The 16,829-nt window shown below is 34.6% G+C and overlaps 2 protein-coding genes across 2 annotated transcripts; both read right to left on the bottom strand.

Annotated features, from left to right (window-relative positions):
• Positions 1–3,588: 3,588 nt before the first annotated feature.
• Positions 3,589–5,883, bottom strand: LOC146898364 (ARM repeat superfamily protein). Its single transcript, XM_085737937.1, has 2 exons — positions 5,159–5,883; positions 3,589–4,259 (listed from the first exon to the last, which is right to left on the bottom strand). Exons 1-2 carry the CDS (start codon positions 5,774–5,776, stop codon positions 3,861–3,863), a joined length of 1,017 nt encoding a protein of 338 aa, XP_085594063.1. The 5' UTR covers positions 5,777–5,883; the 3' UTR covers positions 3,589–3,860.
• Positions 5,884–10,587: 4,704 nt separating this feature from the next.
• On the bottom strand, positions 10,588–15,188 carry LOC146898363 (aspartyl protease AED3-like). Its single transcript, XM_085737936.1, has 3 exons — positions 14,703–15,188; positions 12,256–12,730; positions 10,588–11,239 (listed from the first exon to the last, which is right to left on the bottom strand). Exons 1-3 carry the CDS (start codon positions 15,171–15,173, stop codon positions 10,881–10,883), a joined length of 1,305 nt encoding a protein of 434 aa, XP_085594062.1. The 5' UTR covers positions 15,174–15,188; the 3' UTR covers positions 10,588–10,880.
• Positions 15,189–16,829: the final 1,641 nt, after the last annotated feature.

The raw sequence follows: 16,829 nt of genomic DNA, 5'->3' as shown, positions 1-16,829 counted from the left end.
TTTTTCTTAACAAATCCAGACCTAAAACCCTTAATTTAAAAAGAAAAATGCTAATGTGTATGAGAAAAAAATCGCATATATCTAGAGTAGCGATTCTCTTTAATGAGTTGATTAATCGCCGTCGAAAAATCTATGAAATAGACAACATAAATTCTCTCTTCTCAATTGAATTTTTCCATAGACAAGAGTCCGAGCTCATACCCTTAACCTCTTGTTTAAGAGGTTTAAGTGCTTACACTAAGACCAATAAATTGATCGTCCTCCACATCAACCTTGAGGTTGGTGTGTATTTGTAGTTTGATGTGCACCTAGTTAAAAATATTGTTTTAAGATAATGTAATTATGTGGGTTGTTGTGGACTTGTACTATCGTCCTTTTTTATTTTTATTTTTGTTTTGAATAGGTATTGAGAGTCAAGTTCATGTCATGAAAAATATTCTTTCCACATATGAGTTAGCTTCTGGTCAAGCGATCAGCTTACCTAAATCTGAAATTTATTGTAGTCGTAATGTTCCCGATGCCCTCAAAACTATTATTACAGATGTTCTTGGTGTTCAAATTGTGTTGGGCACAGGTAAGTACTTGGGTTTACCTTCTATGATCGGGCGAGACCGCAAGGCTACTTTCGCTTATATTAAGGACCGAGTCTGGCAAAAAATAAACTCTTGGAGCGGAAAATGTCTTTCCAAAGCAGGTCGCGAGGTAATGATAAAATCTGTTTTGCAGGCTATTCCTTCCTATGTGATGAGTGTCTTTCAGCTCCCCAATACTTTACTAGACTCCATTGAAAAGATGATGAACTCTTTCTGGTGGGGCCACGGTAAAACGTCGCAAAGAGGAATTCATTGGATGAATTGGGAGAAACTTTCAGCACCGAAAATTCACGGAGGTATGGGTTTCAAGGACCTCTCTGCTTTTAATTTATCTATGTTGGGTAAACAGGGATGGAAATTTATCACAGAACCGGACTCGCTGGTTGCTCGCATTTTTAAAGCTCGTTATTTCCCGACGGGGTCCTTTCTCACGGCAACTGTTGGGCATAATCCCAGTTACGTTTGGCGTAGCATTATGCGTGCTAGATTCCTTGTGCGTGGGGGCGCTAGGTGGAGTATAGGTTCAGGTGCAAATATATCTATTCTCAATGAACCTTGGTTGTCAAATGGGGAGGTTATTAGAAGCGATATTCCGGGTGCTCACTTTGTTCATAATTTTAATGTTAATAGTTTGATGAATTTATATGACAAAAGTTGGAATGAACAGGTGGTTAGACAGGTTTTTAGCGAGGATATTGCAGATAAGATACTTCACACATCTCTTATTTCTCAGGTTGAAGAGGACCGTATGATCTGGAAAGCGGAAAGGAACGGACGTTACTCTGTTCGGAGTGCTTATAGGTTATGTGTCTCCGAGTTAATTGATTCATCTTATAACTGGCGTCCGGGATACTGGTATGGCATCTGGACTCTCAAGGTGCCTCCGAAAGTTAAGAATTTAATCTGGAGGATGTGTCGCGGGTGTTTGCCAACACGTGTCCGACTGTTAGATAAAGGTGTTACTTGTCCGACCAATTGCGCTAGTTGTGCCTCTAACCATGAAGATCTTATGCATGTTTTCTTTGATTGTCCGTTTGCCATACAGGTTTGGAATAGAACGGGTCTCTGGAGCTCGGTGCACCATGCAATTTCCGTCACAGACTCAGCTATGTCTGCCATTTTTCATTTGTTAGAAAATTTGTCTGTTGAATTAACTCAACGCCTGTCATCTGTTTTGTGGAGTTTATGGAAACATCGTAATCTGCGGGTTTGGGAGGATGTCACAGAAACAAGTGCCATGGTAGTCGAGCGTGCTAGGAATTTGGTTGAAGACTGGCAGCTAGCGAACGCACCAGACTTGCATGGGTCTAGCTCGTCTCAGCAACACACAACGACCCCACCCTCTCTTCAACACCGAATTACATGGCAGCCTCCTGGGGCAGGCAGATATAAATGTAACATTGATGCAGCTTTCTCTCCTCAGGATAACCGTACAGGTATCGGAATTTGTGTTCGGGATGCTGAAGGTACGTTTGTCCTTGCAAAAGCGCTTCCATTTCCTTGTAATGTCCCGGTGGATGTAGGTGAAGCCTTAGGGTTGCATTCTGCGTTACAATGGTTGAGTGACATGCGGTTTAACAATGTGGATTTTGAAACAGACTCCAAGTTGACAGCTGATGCTTTCCTTTCTAGCAGGAACGACTTATCCGAATTTGGTTGTATCATTTCTTCATGTCGTTTACTGTTCAGTAATTTCTTTTCTAACTCTAGGGTGGAGTTCATTAGGAGACAAGCCAACGCGGTTGCTCATGCTCTTGCACGAGAAGCCACGTCTTTAGCTAGTCCCGCCGTTTATTTCGATATACCCGATTGTATTGAATCTCTTATTATCAATGAAATGCTATAAGCATGTTTCTCTCAAAAAGGTAATACGCCTCCAATGTGTATTTATAAAATAAATCAGGTCGCAAATAAGCTTACATTTTCTCCTGGCTCTTGAGATTTTGAATATTCAATAAACAAAAGAGATGCACGTGGTGTGAACCACACTCGAATGGTCATGCTGAGGCATTACAATATTCCCAAAACAATACACCAAAAACAATAAAACTTATTAATAAATTGAACTTCCAGGGTGAATGGGTTGAAGCCTCAAATGCTGGATATTATATCCCCTCCAAGCTCCCAAACAAAGCCTAAGCAATAGGTTTCTCTTAAAGGTCTGAAGCTCTACCCTCTCTGTGGAGCCTGAAGCTGATCGACCTTGAGCAATAAGTTTTTTCTTAAAGGGTCTGAAGCTGATAAAATAATTTAGCCTGAAAATGTCAAGGACTTTTCTATGGCAAGTGCATATGAGCTTGAGTGGCTTTCATTGTTTAGGTTGGAAACTTTTACATGGTAGATTGGTAACCAACTATAAAGTACGGATACGGACACGGACACCGGACACCGACACCGTTAATAATTTAAAAAAATTCACATAATTCAGTATAATTATGTGTCGGTGTCGGACACGTAAGGAGTGTTAGTGCTTCATAGGTAACCAATCATAAAAGACACAGGTGACTTATGTCCTAATTGCGACTGCATGCAATGTGGGGGGGGGGGGGTTCTAGAATGTGCAGCTCTATATGAACTAGGCTATCATTGTGAAAAGCCTCCAAGGAATTGAAGTTGTGAGATGTAATATCCTTCAGCTAGTCAATCAAATTTGAAAGATATTGCATACGTTTGAGTGTGAGAGTCAAACCCATTTTTTCCAGAAGCAAATAAGTTGCAAGTATCTTGTTAAATTGGATTGTGTTCAAGTGTCTCTAGAATAGTTTATGAACACCCCCTACATCTATTATTCAGTGCTAATGTCCTAATGGTAGCATAGTACCATTCTGTGATCAACAATTATTCAGTTGACTGAATACCCATCCTTTCATTTAAAAGTTGCAAGCAAAAATCTCATAAACACAAATAATTCATAGCTATTCATTCACTACTTCTTTGATTTATAGATTGAATCTTTCACAGATTATAAACTCAACTTCAAATCAAAAGCACTATACACACCAGAAGAAGAATAACCATTTCAATTAATGAGCTTTTTCTTTGTTAGAATGTACAACATATCATGATATTTCTCATATCATAACATAAAAATCAATAGAATCATAACAACATATCATAAATAATAACAACAACAAAATTCTAATCTACTTTTGTACATGATCCGCCAACCTAAAATTCATTTCACCAAGAGACCAAAACGACGAACCACCAATCAAAACGACGTACCACTATCTTCATTCATCAAAGAACCAAATATCGAACCACCATTCAAAACGACGTACCACTATCTTCATTCATGAAAGAACCAAACGACGAATCACTATTCAAACCAACATTACCATCACTACGAACATCATCACTACGAACATCACCGTGACTACGAACATCACCAACCATCACTCTCATCAACTCAAAAGCCTTACTCTTCCCCTTAACACTTCCTTTATCTTTAACATCAGCAATTCCATCCATCGCACCAAACGCCACCGCGTCTCTTACATCTCCAGCCACCACATCTCCACCACATCTCACAAGATTAAGCAATGCCGACACCGCATTTTCCCTCGTCCTCATACTCGAACCAGTAGCAAGATCGAGCAGATCCGCCAACACTCCAACACCAGAAACCTTCTTAAACGCCTCAACACTTTCCTCGCAACCAGCAACCTAAATCAGAGATGTAAAAGTTAGTTACATATCAGTTACATTAGTTAAGAGTTAATTATTTTAACTGGCTATCTTATTATATTACTTAGGGCCCGTTTGAGAGTTAGTTGTTCTAGCCGACTATCACATTGTATTACTTGGGGCTTAGGGTCTATTTGGATTGACTTATTTCTGAGCTTAAGCATAACAGTTTATGCAACTAAATAAATTTGTACTATTCATAAGTTATGAAACACGGACACTCCTAAGATTAGACGTCACATTGTCGGACATGTATCGTGTCCGACACCGACGCAACACGACACCGACACATATAATTACACAGAATTATGTGATCTCTTCAAATTATTAGCAGTGTCGGCGTGTCAGTGTCCATGTCATGCCCGGTGTCCATGTCCGTATCCGTGCTTCATAACCTTGTCAAGCTAGTTTATGAAAAAAAAAAAAAAAAAAAAGCTTATGAAGAACGGAAAATACTTGGGTGACATAATGTCACCTGTGACATTAAATCTGGGCCACACAAAGGTGTTGTGTTGTGTGGCCCAGATGTTGTGTGGTAATGTGTGTTGTGTGACCCAGATTTAATGTCACGGTGAAGAACTTATGAATTAACATTTATTTATTTGCATATACTATTTTCCATAAGTTAAAATATAAGATAATTCAAAAGAGCCCTTAATTTAATTCAACTTCTTCTATCTATATACACCCTCTGGTCACTATTATAAGCAAAAATCAACATTTTAGATTCATTTATTAAATGATGTATGTGGTCTATAATAAAGACTACATACATCATTTAATGAATGAATCTAAAATGTTGTTTTTTTGCTTATAATAGTGACCGGAGGGTGTACATTTCTAGAAATGATATGAGTTCTATCAAGAATTGTAATAACCTGTGCAATAACCGCGGAAGCATCTTCAACAATCCCAACTCTACCATCATTAACAATCAACGAAAACAACGCCGGAACAACACCAAACTGAACCATCGTAGCACGATTCAACGGATGAAGCGCGATTGCAAAAAGCGCTTTCAACGAATCTTTAACCGTCCTAGGCGGTGAAGAACGGTGACAACGAAGAATATCAACAAGCGCATAAACAATCTCACGTTTAGATCCAACAACAGTACGATAATCATCAACCGACGAAAGAAGGCTGTGGATCGTAGCGGCGGCGGATTGAACAGCGGCGGCGGCGGAGGTAGATGAATGATGAGAAATCACGTGCGCCAGCGCGTCGAGAACACCGCGCGTGGACATGATAGGTTCTTTTTCTGTTATGGAAAGGTTTAAAAGTGTTGCTGTAGCGTTTTCTTGAGAAGGGTGTGAAGATGAATAAAGGGTTTCAGCGAGGTAAGGAATTGCGCCTGATTCGGCTATTATGGGTCGGGTTGATGGATCTTGTTTTGATAATTGACGAAGCTCGATGAGTGATTCGATTCGGGTTTTTTCTGAAACGGAGCTTAGTTTTGATACTAGCGTCCGCACCGCGCGGCGGTTTGCGTCCATTTTTTGGGTTGGAGGGAGAGAGAGGGGGGAAAACGTGTTGGAGTTTTTTGGTAGAAGATTATATGAGTGGGTTTATGTTAGGTTACTGTTTTAGAAAGATTGCAATTGCAACTTGAAAAGGGGAACACGTCTTAATAATAACACTTTGAGTAATGATATTTTGACATTCATTTGATGACAACTTTGTTGACAACCTTGTTTTTCTCACTTCTCATTGGTCAAAAACAATGGAGAGAGAAAAAGGAAGAGAGAGGATAACAACATCATGTAAGTATGAAAGAGAAAGTTGTCCAAAAGTTGTCAAAAAGTGGTTGTCAAAATATCATTTCTCTAACACTTTATTATTGTTGTTGTTATGACTAAAAGTCATGGTGGTTTCATACATGTAAGTTGTTTTTTGCAAACAAATTTGGATAAGAAGAACTGGTAAGAAGATTCTTTTCAGACGGATTTCTTTCACACGGATTGTGTTTGGTAATGACTTTGACATGGATTTTAGTTGTAGTACGGATTTATTTTGTTTATATATTTTAAAAGATAATATTCTATTGGTTTTGTAATTAATGATAGTTAATTTGCTAAAAATAAAAACTATTTTTACTAAGCTACTCTTATCAAGTAGTATTGGTGTATTGATCAAATCGTGAAAGCGAAAAATAGAAGATACTGAATTATGAGTAATGCAGATGATATTAACAGTATTTTCTTTTCAACACACTCTTCACTACTCATGTCGATATTGATTTAAATCATAATGAGTCGCACACTTTAGAAATGAATTCCACTCAAAGAAGTGGGTCATACAATGGTTGCTTCCAATAAGAGAATGAACGTTGAAGAGAATGTTGAGAATATTGAAGAGAAAAAAAATCTAACATATAAACATAAAAAGGTTAATGATGTTTGATTATAAAAACTTATTTGTTATTGAAGTGTTGTTTGATTTGAACTTGAAAGAATTTTGAATTTGGGTGATTTGAGATATATTTTGGAGATTTTATATGGGAAATGAGAAAATGAGGTTCTGTCTGCCTTTAAAACAACACACATCGTGAGTTAAGTCACGAAGAATTAACACTAGCTGAGTTAACTCATACATTGGTCATTTTAGAAATTTAACTGGGAATGAGCAAACCGTGTTCGGAGAAGAGCATAATTCATTTTGTTTTACTAGGTTGAAGAAGATAGATGATTGGATTGCTCATGTTTTTACACTCGGTCCATTTAAGTTGGCTGTGTCTTGTTTTTTTTTTTTTTTTTTTTTAGTTTTAATTGTTTAGGGACATGTTCAACCAATTTGAAGGAAAAAAAAAACCATAAATCTAGCTGCGCTTTATTTTTTATTTTTTTTGAAATAATTATTTTATTTTTGAAATAGTTATGTTAATCATTTGTATGTTTTTTTAGGGAATCATTTACTTATGTTAAGCATCCTTTATTTTTTTGAAATATTTTACTTTTAAAATACTTATTTTAATTATTTATTATTGAATGTCTCTTGCAAATAAGGATGTAAATATTTAGTAATTACTAATAAATTTTAAATTTTGTTTAAAAATCCTAGTAAAAAATAATATTTTTTTAAAATTTTTATTGATAGTTTATTATGCTTAATAAGATAGTAATAGTATTACGAATCGACATGTACTGAAGCTCTATACTCTCGTACATACCGAATTCTTCTCATGCCTCGTACCGCTTACCAAAGCGAATTGCGAATTGTGTGACTATGTTTGCTAGTACCTATGAGGCCCAGATACATGATACGATACAAATACAATACGGTACTGATACGGAAAAATTTTAATATTCAAGATACCATACAACTGTGATAGTTCAATAAAAAATTAAATTTAAACTACATATTAAAACTCAAAATACAAAATATGGACTAATACTCAAGCAAAAAAATTGGCGCAAAACCTAGACCAAACAGACATAGAAAAACGATAAGGCACAACAATGAAATTGTCTTCACACAATAATCAACAATAGCATCGTTCTCAAACAAATAAAGAGACACAAAACAGACAGCGACAACAATAGAAATATAAATGTAAGTAATATTGATAATAAAGAGAGCGACAATTAGTCAAATACATATATGATATATCCTAAATAGAAAACATCATTACTTAGTCAATTACATATATACCAAATCCTTTATTATAAAAGCTAGACTTGCTTGGCTATCATGTTTGCCCTAATCCTCCCTACTTTGCCCTAATTCCCTAGCTTTTTTCCCTCCTAAATATGTACTAATTGCTCGAGTAATCTCATCCGTTCAAGCACTTGATCACATCCGTTTATTCAAACTTGAAAAAAGTTCTCTCACTTCGTTAATGCAATTGAATACGTATTAAAGCCTAATCAAGTCGGTCAACATTCCCCTACACTAATTGCTAATCAGAAATAACTAATTCCCCTACACTAATTGCTAATCAGAAATAACATAAACATCCCTTAGAAAGTGGCAATTGAAAATGTTTCACGCATACATTTTTTACTGTTTCACGCATACACTAATTCCTATCACATTATTCTACTGACATTTCAATGTTTCACGCATGCATTTTTTACACTATAATGTGCTATCCGATATAGAGTGATAGGAAGATATGCGTTTCAAGGTGAAATTTCTCTCGAATTTTACCACTAAAGTATGCACTAATCACTCTACCAATTACTACCTATTAAAAACAATTATGACCTACTTATTTCAAATATTAACACGTATTAAGGTTGATTCGATTTTGAATATTAATTATTATGTACTGTTAATGGCAATTAAGAACGTAGTTAATGGCTTGAAAACGTCGTTAATGACAATTAAAAACTTTTAAGTCGCATATTTTTGTATAGGAATTACTTTTAATTGCTTTTATGCATTATGCACCAATCACTCTACCAATTACTACCTATTAAAAGCAATTAACTACGTACTTATTTCAAAAATTAACACGTATCAAGGTTGATTCGATTTTGAATAGTAATTATTACGTACTATTAAAGGCAATTAAGAACGTAGTTAATGGCTTGAAAACGTCGTTAATGACAATTAAAAACTTGAAAGTCGCATATTTTCGTATAGGAATTACTTTTAATTGCTTTTATGCATTATGCACTAACCACCCTACCAATTACTACCTATTAAAAGCAATTATGACGTACTTATTTCAAAAAATAACACGTATCAAGGTTGATTCGATTTTGAATATTAATTGTGACGTAGTGTTAATGGCAATCAAGAACATAGTTAATGGCAATTAAAAACTTTTGAATAGTAATTATATCCAATAGAAGACTATGATTAATCACATTTGAAACTAACGAAGAGAATTGTCAATTACCTATTTAAATACCACTTAGTTGTGCTAATACAACCATTCTCAACTTTAAGCAAATTTAAGAAAATATAACTCTTTCTTCCAGTTGCTAATATGACAAACATTTTCACCCCCATTTCAGCTGTGACAGGTGGAAGAAGGTATATTATATAAGGAAAATCCAGACGATATCATCTTCATGAACATGATATTGGTTGATGAGAAAGTATATTATATAAATCGATTGTATAAATAAATGATCCTTTTTTCAAGTTGCCACTACGATAACATATACTATGGTTTATGTTAATGACATGTTATTTTTTGTTTAGCGAGGACGGATCCATGCCACTGTTCATAAGTTCCTGGTGCCAACGATTCAAGGAATGGTTGAAGAAGGAGGAACATATAAGCTAGAGAATGTCATGGTAGGATTTAATGAGGGGAATTACAAACCCTTGCCACACAAGCACAAACTTAATATGGAATTGGTGTAAGGCTTGGATCAAGTTTCAAAGTAGTCAATTTTTGTTTGTTTTATTTGTAATGACTATTAACAAGAGTTACTTTAAGAGATGGGTTGAATACGTAAAAAAAAAAAAAGTTGATGATAACCAATGATGAATGTGAAAATACTAATGTCACTTCAAATGTCGTTTTTATAGTATTTCGTAATGTATGATAACTAATGTAAAATGTACAGTTTTCAAACTATATTAATGTCAAGATGTTATGATTAATGAAATACATTTTTATCATGTGAATATATCATATTTTTTTTATTATTATGATATAACTTATTCGTACATATTTTAGTCGATATGACCCGTGCGGAGCACGGGTCGATGGTCTAGTATAATAGAAACATCAGGTAGCCCGCACATATCAGTTTTCCACCGCTTATCCCTCGTATCACATATGTATCTAAAAAATATCGGATAATTGTTTTAAAAATAAAATAAAATTTAATCTTCGGATACTTTCCTGATACGTATCGGAAAGTGTCGGACATATATCGATACGCAGGAGATAGAATACATCTTTCATTTTGAAGTATCTTGGCTTATGAGGCTAATACCGATGTTAAAACTCCATATTTGTATTGTGACATATAGCATCAAATCATGAATTCCATGAAAGGACTAACCACTTTGACATTGATTGTCATGTGGTTAGGGAAAAACTGCAAAGTGGACTTATGACGCTACTGCCAATCTTAAGTCAAGAGCAGATTGCAGATATATTCACCAAACCCTTACAACCTCGTTGCTTCGATCATTTGTTAGTTACGCTGATGTCAGCAAATTAGTTAGAGTATCTAATCTTGTCTATAAATATGTAACATGAACTTTACTTTCATTCATTCAATACAATCATTTTTTCCCTATACTCTATTCTCTCTGTATTCGCTCCAATGTAGTTTTTCTATTCCACATTGCAAATTAAAGTTTCAACAGCCTATGTAAACTTTGTAAAGACCCGTAATTTCAATAATCATCTTCAATAAAACAACTTAATTAAAAGGATATATATGCCCATGGCAAATACAATTACAAAGCTACAATATAAATACTTCAAACTTCGAAACTTACATTTAGTGATTCCTTACATAATATAGTATCTTACTACATAGTTAGCAATAAACTCTTAGCAATACCAAAACCCAAACGACATGAAGATAAATAAAATACCAACTACCCAAATAATTAACTCATAATCCCAATTTGACAAGATTATTATTTTACCTAAGAAAAATGATCATAACCAAGAACCACTTATTAGGTGCAAAGCTCACGAACAATACCAATTCTTGAGTTGGGCACATCAAATAGCACACGGTGGTTTTGTTGTTGCATGTTGGCTATCACGTTCAACACCGAGTTCACGTTATCGGGTGCTCCTGCCATGGCCAAACATGTGGTGCTACCGGCGGTGCTATGTATGAGGATGTTGTCTGGTGGTAGGGTTACATTCATGCCGGAGAACAAGAATGTTATCGTTGGTACAACTATTGGGACATTGTAGCATGTGTCAAACCCTCCTAGGGTTGTCACAGGTAGTTTTGGACCAACTCGTCGGCGAAACTCGTTTCTTACGGCGGTGTATACAGGTTCAGCTAGTCGAGTGAATACAGTACCTGGTAATATTCAACAAGAAAATCAGATTTAGAAAATGTTTAGTGAAATTGACATGAGAATAATAAAATATGCACCTTAAATACAAATTAGTGTAAACTATATCTTGAGTAAAATTATTTTACGTTAACATGAAATACAAATTCGTATTATTTGAAAGATTACAAAGTATGTATATGTATAAAATGAGTTTACACACCGACATTGTATAAACCATTAAATCAATTATTATAGTTATATCCTTGGTAACATAGTTAGAACAATGTCTTAGTATTTTTGTTGTTTGCTTCAACCTTGTCAATTTATTCTCAAAATCATCATTCTCCTATTTCTTTAATGAAAAAATGAATGTGCGGTGATTATAATTATAATTATAATTGAACTTGTACGTAATCTTGATCTCAAAATGGTGGTTGGGTGCTTTTTGTACAAGACATGTGGATGTGGAGCATGAGTACATAATACAAAGTCATACATATGGCCAAGTCACGTGTAGGATTTTGACAAATTTGTCTCAACTTGACCTTAATTTTGTCATCGCACGTTAAAACATGAAACCCACTTTCCTCAGTTTTCTTGAGAATGTGAACATAACATGACTACTCAAATTGCGCCCCATGTTTTGAAGGTATGTATAAATACAAAATAGAAAGGAAATACACAACATAAAACCTAGGAAAAATTAATCGTATCATTTCATAACGCCTACTAGTTCCCTTTGTTGATCAAGCATAATATAGTAAACTTAAACACACATGCATTATCATTGGTAGTTTAAATTTATTAGTAGTAAAAAATTTATTTACAATACATGTCCAAAGTTATTTGATAATGTTAGTATCTGAAATTTCATTATCCAAAATACATGTCCAAAGTTTTTTTTGTTTGAGAAAAGAGTGCATGTCCAAAGTTGAAAATAACAATGATAAATGTATACTTATGACGATCTGTAAAACTATACTAGAATTCATTTTGTTAAGAATTAGAATATGTTAAATGTTAATGAAGACATTAGTACCTGAATCAAAAATGGTTCCAGCACCGGTAGTCGGGTTGAAGGCCAGCGCTGCCGGAGGGATATCGACGATTTTCCGGCCAACTTTAATAGCAACCAAGTTAACATAATAGAGTGATGATCTTCTAGGGTTTCTGAGAAGTGGGGTATACTTGATCCTCTTGGGCTGATACACCGGCCCAAGTCTCAACGACCCACTAAAATTAGGCGATTTAAAGCTAGGCAAACAGTAAGAGAATGTGGATTTGTAGAGATTTTGGCTTTGGGCCAAGAGCGACAATGGGCCTCGGCCCAAGCCCAATAGACCCTGTTGTGGTGCTGAACTTCCTGTTGTTTTGTTAACACAGCCAAAAGTGTACCTTGGAATTGGGTCAGTGGCTAGGGTAAGTGTGTCTTGGACCACACTAGCTGCTATGGAGGAACTACCATAAGTGAAGTTGAATGCACACGCGCTTCCACCGCAAGTGGGGTTGGGTACCTGAAAAATATCACATGTTTGAGATTTGAGAACCGTTTATGTTTTGTACTTTTTGTGGAAAAATAGAAAAGTAATAAATAGCTTTTGGTTTTTTGGGAAATCTCGTGATCTTTTTTGCCTATAGGAAAGGTAAGTATAGTGACGATAGAATAAAGTTTTATGATTCGAATATACTACGTAATATAGTGAAAAATTTATGAGAACTCTTTAACGAATTTAGATAATAAATTTTAGGGTCTTGTTAACGAGTGCCCCCGGGGCACTCTTTAAGCATGCTAAGTTAGAAAGTTATTCTTTAAAAAAGTCAAATTGTTCAATTTTCAATGTATTAAATACACAAGTTTTCATAAAAAGTTACTATTCTAGGCTCTTAAAGAGTGCCCCGGGGGCACTCGTTAACATTTCCCTAAATTTTAATAAGAATTTGTGTATTTAATTGATCGTAGATTAAAGTTTTAGACTTTTTAGATGTATAATTTCTTAATTGGTAATTATTAAAAAGTAACCTTGTTAGCAAGATCCAAAATTTATAAATGTTTAATTTATTATATTTAAATGAAGAATGTTAGTTATTTTGTTTTGTAAAAAAGTGTCGGTAAATTTGTTTTCATGCTATAGATATAAGAATAAGTTGTTTTTGAAAGTGTCGGTTAATTTGTTTTCATAGTTTTTAAAAGTGTCGGTTAATTTGTTTTCTTGCTATAGGTGTAAGAATCTGCTGTTTTTATAAGTGTCGGATAGATTATACTCCCTCCGTCCCTATATATAAGCACCATTTGCCTATGTGTTACTTCTAACTCAACAAATCAAACTATCTATGCATGCATTCAAATATACTCCCTCCGTCCCTATATATAAGCACCATTTGCCTATAATAAAAGGGTGCTTATATATAGGGACGGAGGGAGTATATTTGAATGCATGCATAGATAGTTTGATTTGTTGAGTTAGAAGTAACACATTAAATAAGATAAATAGATATTGAATAACGTATAAACAATATGATTCTATGTCTAAAAATTTAAGATTTTGGATGAAGATATATTGTTCAAATTTTTTTATTGTTGGTTTTAACCCAATGTGAATCTACCCTAGTCTTTACCAAAATTATCCAATTAGGTTTAAATTTTCTAACAAAGAATTTTATATTATACCACTCTTACATGAAATATAAGGAAAAACAAGAGTTGAAATGTTGACGTATCTAAAATTTAATCCATATATCAACTTTTCAACTATCATTTTTGTTAATATTTCGTTATGGAGGGTATGTATTTTATCAAATGTATATTGTTTTGATTTTGATTCATCAACTGTCAACACATTATACATCAACCAAATTTGGTTCATTATCAAATTTATGTTGATTTTGACACACACACGTATATATCATATTAAGAGTTTCTTATGAAACAAAATAAAAAATTGTTCAAGAGCTCTTGCAGATAGTATTATGTCTTTGGTGATGAATTAACTCTTTTTTGGTGGTGAGATATACTATTATGTAGTTACGTGTGATGAGATAGAGAAACAAATAATTTTTTGAGTTAAAAGAAACAAATAATATTGAAACCAGAGAAAAGAAACTAATAATCTTAAAGTAATTTTACCAATAGCATAAGCTTAAGTGAATAATTTCACTCTTAAATTTTAATAAGTTTCAACATTGTCAACATTATACACTTCAGATCAAATTAAGTTAAAATAAATCACTAGATATTACTAGTACATATACACTTTATTAGAAGGACAAATTAAATACTTTTCTAAATAATGAGAGACACACATATTATATATAGACACACACATATATACTAGTCACAATCAATATCATATTATATAATCAAAACAATGAGATCCAAACATTCCAATGCCATAAAAATGTCAATTTCAAAAAAAGGTAAAAGAACTAAAAAAGATGCAAGAAAAAAATCCAAGCTAACAAGTAGTGTTGAGTATGTTAATTACTAACCTGCTTGCACTGAGGAGAACCACAACTAACATTCCTAAAACTTGTAGACTTAATAGGAGCAAAAGGTTTTGATGTTGAGCAACCAACACAACCAGAACAAGGAATCCAAGCAGCATCACTACTAGTATCCAAAGCCAAAAGCAAAGTTTGAGGTGGTGTACCAAACTTAGCCTTAACAATGTATGTTGGACTTTGTATGATTTGTCTCCCTGATGCAATTGGTACAACTGATTTCCTAGCAACTAAGCTAGACAAGTATTGCATTCTAGCTTGGTCTTTAGCTTGTAGCTGTAGGACACTTTCTTCCCATGTCATTGGTTTTGATGGTTTGAATGGAGAACATTGGCTAAAGATATGGAACACTTTGAGTGTTGAGCCATCATCTTGGATGTCACATTTTGAGGTTTGTGCTTGGACTAGGGAGATGAAGAGGCAGAGAAGGAAAGGTGTTAGGAAAATTGGGATTTTCATGGTTGAGATAATGGTGGCTTGTGATAGGGAGTGAGTAGTACTATATATAAGTAAAAAGAAGATACCTTATGGGAATTTTATTTATTTTTGGGGTTGAAAGATATTTTATATATTTATTTGGGATATGGTTGTAGCAGTGTATTATGGGCACTCAAGAGGTACGAATGTAGTGGGGTGACAAATTGAAGTGGGAACATGATAACCTACTGTACTCCATTTGGTCTTGTAGGCCTACTTTTTTGTGGGGAAATTCTACTTCAAATCAATGTTTAAAAACTAGATCAAATCGGTTGATTCAACTAGTGATTTGGAAATTAATCAATTTGTCGATTGGTTTGATCTGATTATGATATGTCCGGTGAGGATGGTTAAGAGGCAACTGTGGCGGAATATGCTCCGGTATGGTGGTGATGAGTCTTTGCGGTGAGACGAAAGGTGATTGCAGACACGCTAGCACTCCAACACTTAAATCAGTAATGGAACTAAGAAAAAGTGTATAGAAAGTGTTATGAAAAGTGAATCATACCTTGAGGGTGAAGCTAAGTCACCCCTATGTAGGCGTGCGTGAGAATAAACTTCTCCGAGTATGCAGCGTGTGATTAGAGAGCAGTTAGAGGACACGTGTAAGGTGATCATTGCGCGGAGGCGTGCTCGGATGTGATGCGGTGCATTGACGTTGGCGTGCTCCTTCAGGTGTTAGGCCTTAAGGCGGTGTATGTATGGTCTACGTGTTAGTATGGGATTGACCTTTTGGCCGATCCAAAACAGATTACATTGCAGTTTTGTGATTTTAATGTATTTAATTGATAAATGAATGTTTAAAATAAATTATTTTGGTTAAAGAGAATAATTGATTAGAAGAAATAGTGACATAGTCACCGATGTCACCCAAGTGAAGCCCAAAAAAGAAATGTATAAATTTGTACACTCATTTTTGTATGACTAAAAGTTATCTTTTATTGGAAGGTACAATTATATAATACTGTTTCATACATCTATTTTTGGGTAAAAATGATTATATATTGCTTGAGTTTGCAAGAAAGATAAAAGAAAAGTTAAGGTGTGGGATACTTTATAAGGGCAAAGCATGAATAGTTGAATGCATGCCTCAAACTCAATGATATGAGGGCTCACATTGGGTATCTCTGTTTGTAATCAACCAAATTAATGCTAAATAATAGAGTAAGAATTTGCATTTTCGAGGAGGCAAAAAGAGAGACATTTATAAAAACAGATAATTGATATATATGTTATGGGTTAACGTGTTATTATGCCTTTTGTACCAAAAAAATAAAGGTGTTATTATGTCTTAGTGGAAGGTTATGATGAAGTGCATGAGTAAACAATACACAAATGTGGGATGGTGGAAGTTCCATAATGTATCAAATTTTTTTCTATTAATAGTAATGTTTTTTTTATACTTCATCATTTGTTTCTCGAGCAAATAGTCACTTTAGTCCCTGACTCTGCCCCTCGCTGTCACATAGGTCCCTGATTCAGGATTAAATACAAACAAGTCCCTGACTCTACACTTCCGTTATCACTTTAGTCCCTGCCGTTAAAAAAATATGTTAAGTGATGATGTGGCACACTGACAAGGAGTATGACGTGTCACAGGGACTAAAGTGAAAGTAAAAAATGGTCACTTTGGTCCCT

The sequence above is a fragment of the Medicago sativa genome, chromosome 8 (assembly GCF_051527215.1).
Source record: "Medicago sativa cultivar Bolivia chromosome 8, Bolivia_mono, whole genome shotgun sequence".
Classification (NCBI taxonomy): domain Eukaryota; kingdom Viridiplantae; phylum Streptophyta; class Magnoliopsida; order Fabales; family Fabaceae; genus Medicago; species Medicago sativa.
Note: the sequence above shows the minus strand (reverse complement) of the source record. Positions and strands in the feature narration are given on the sequence as shown.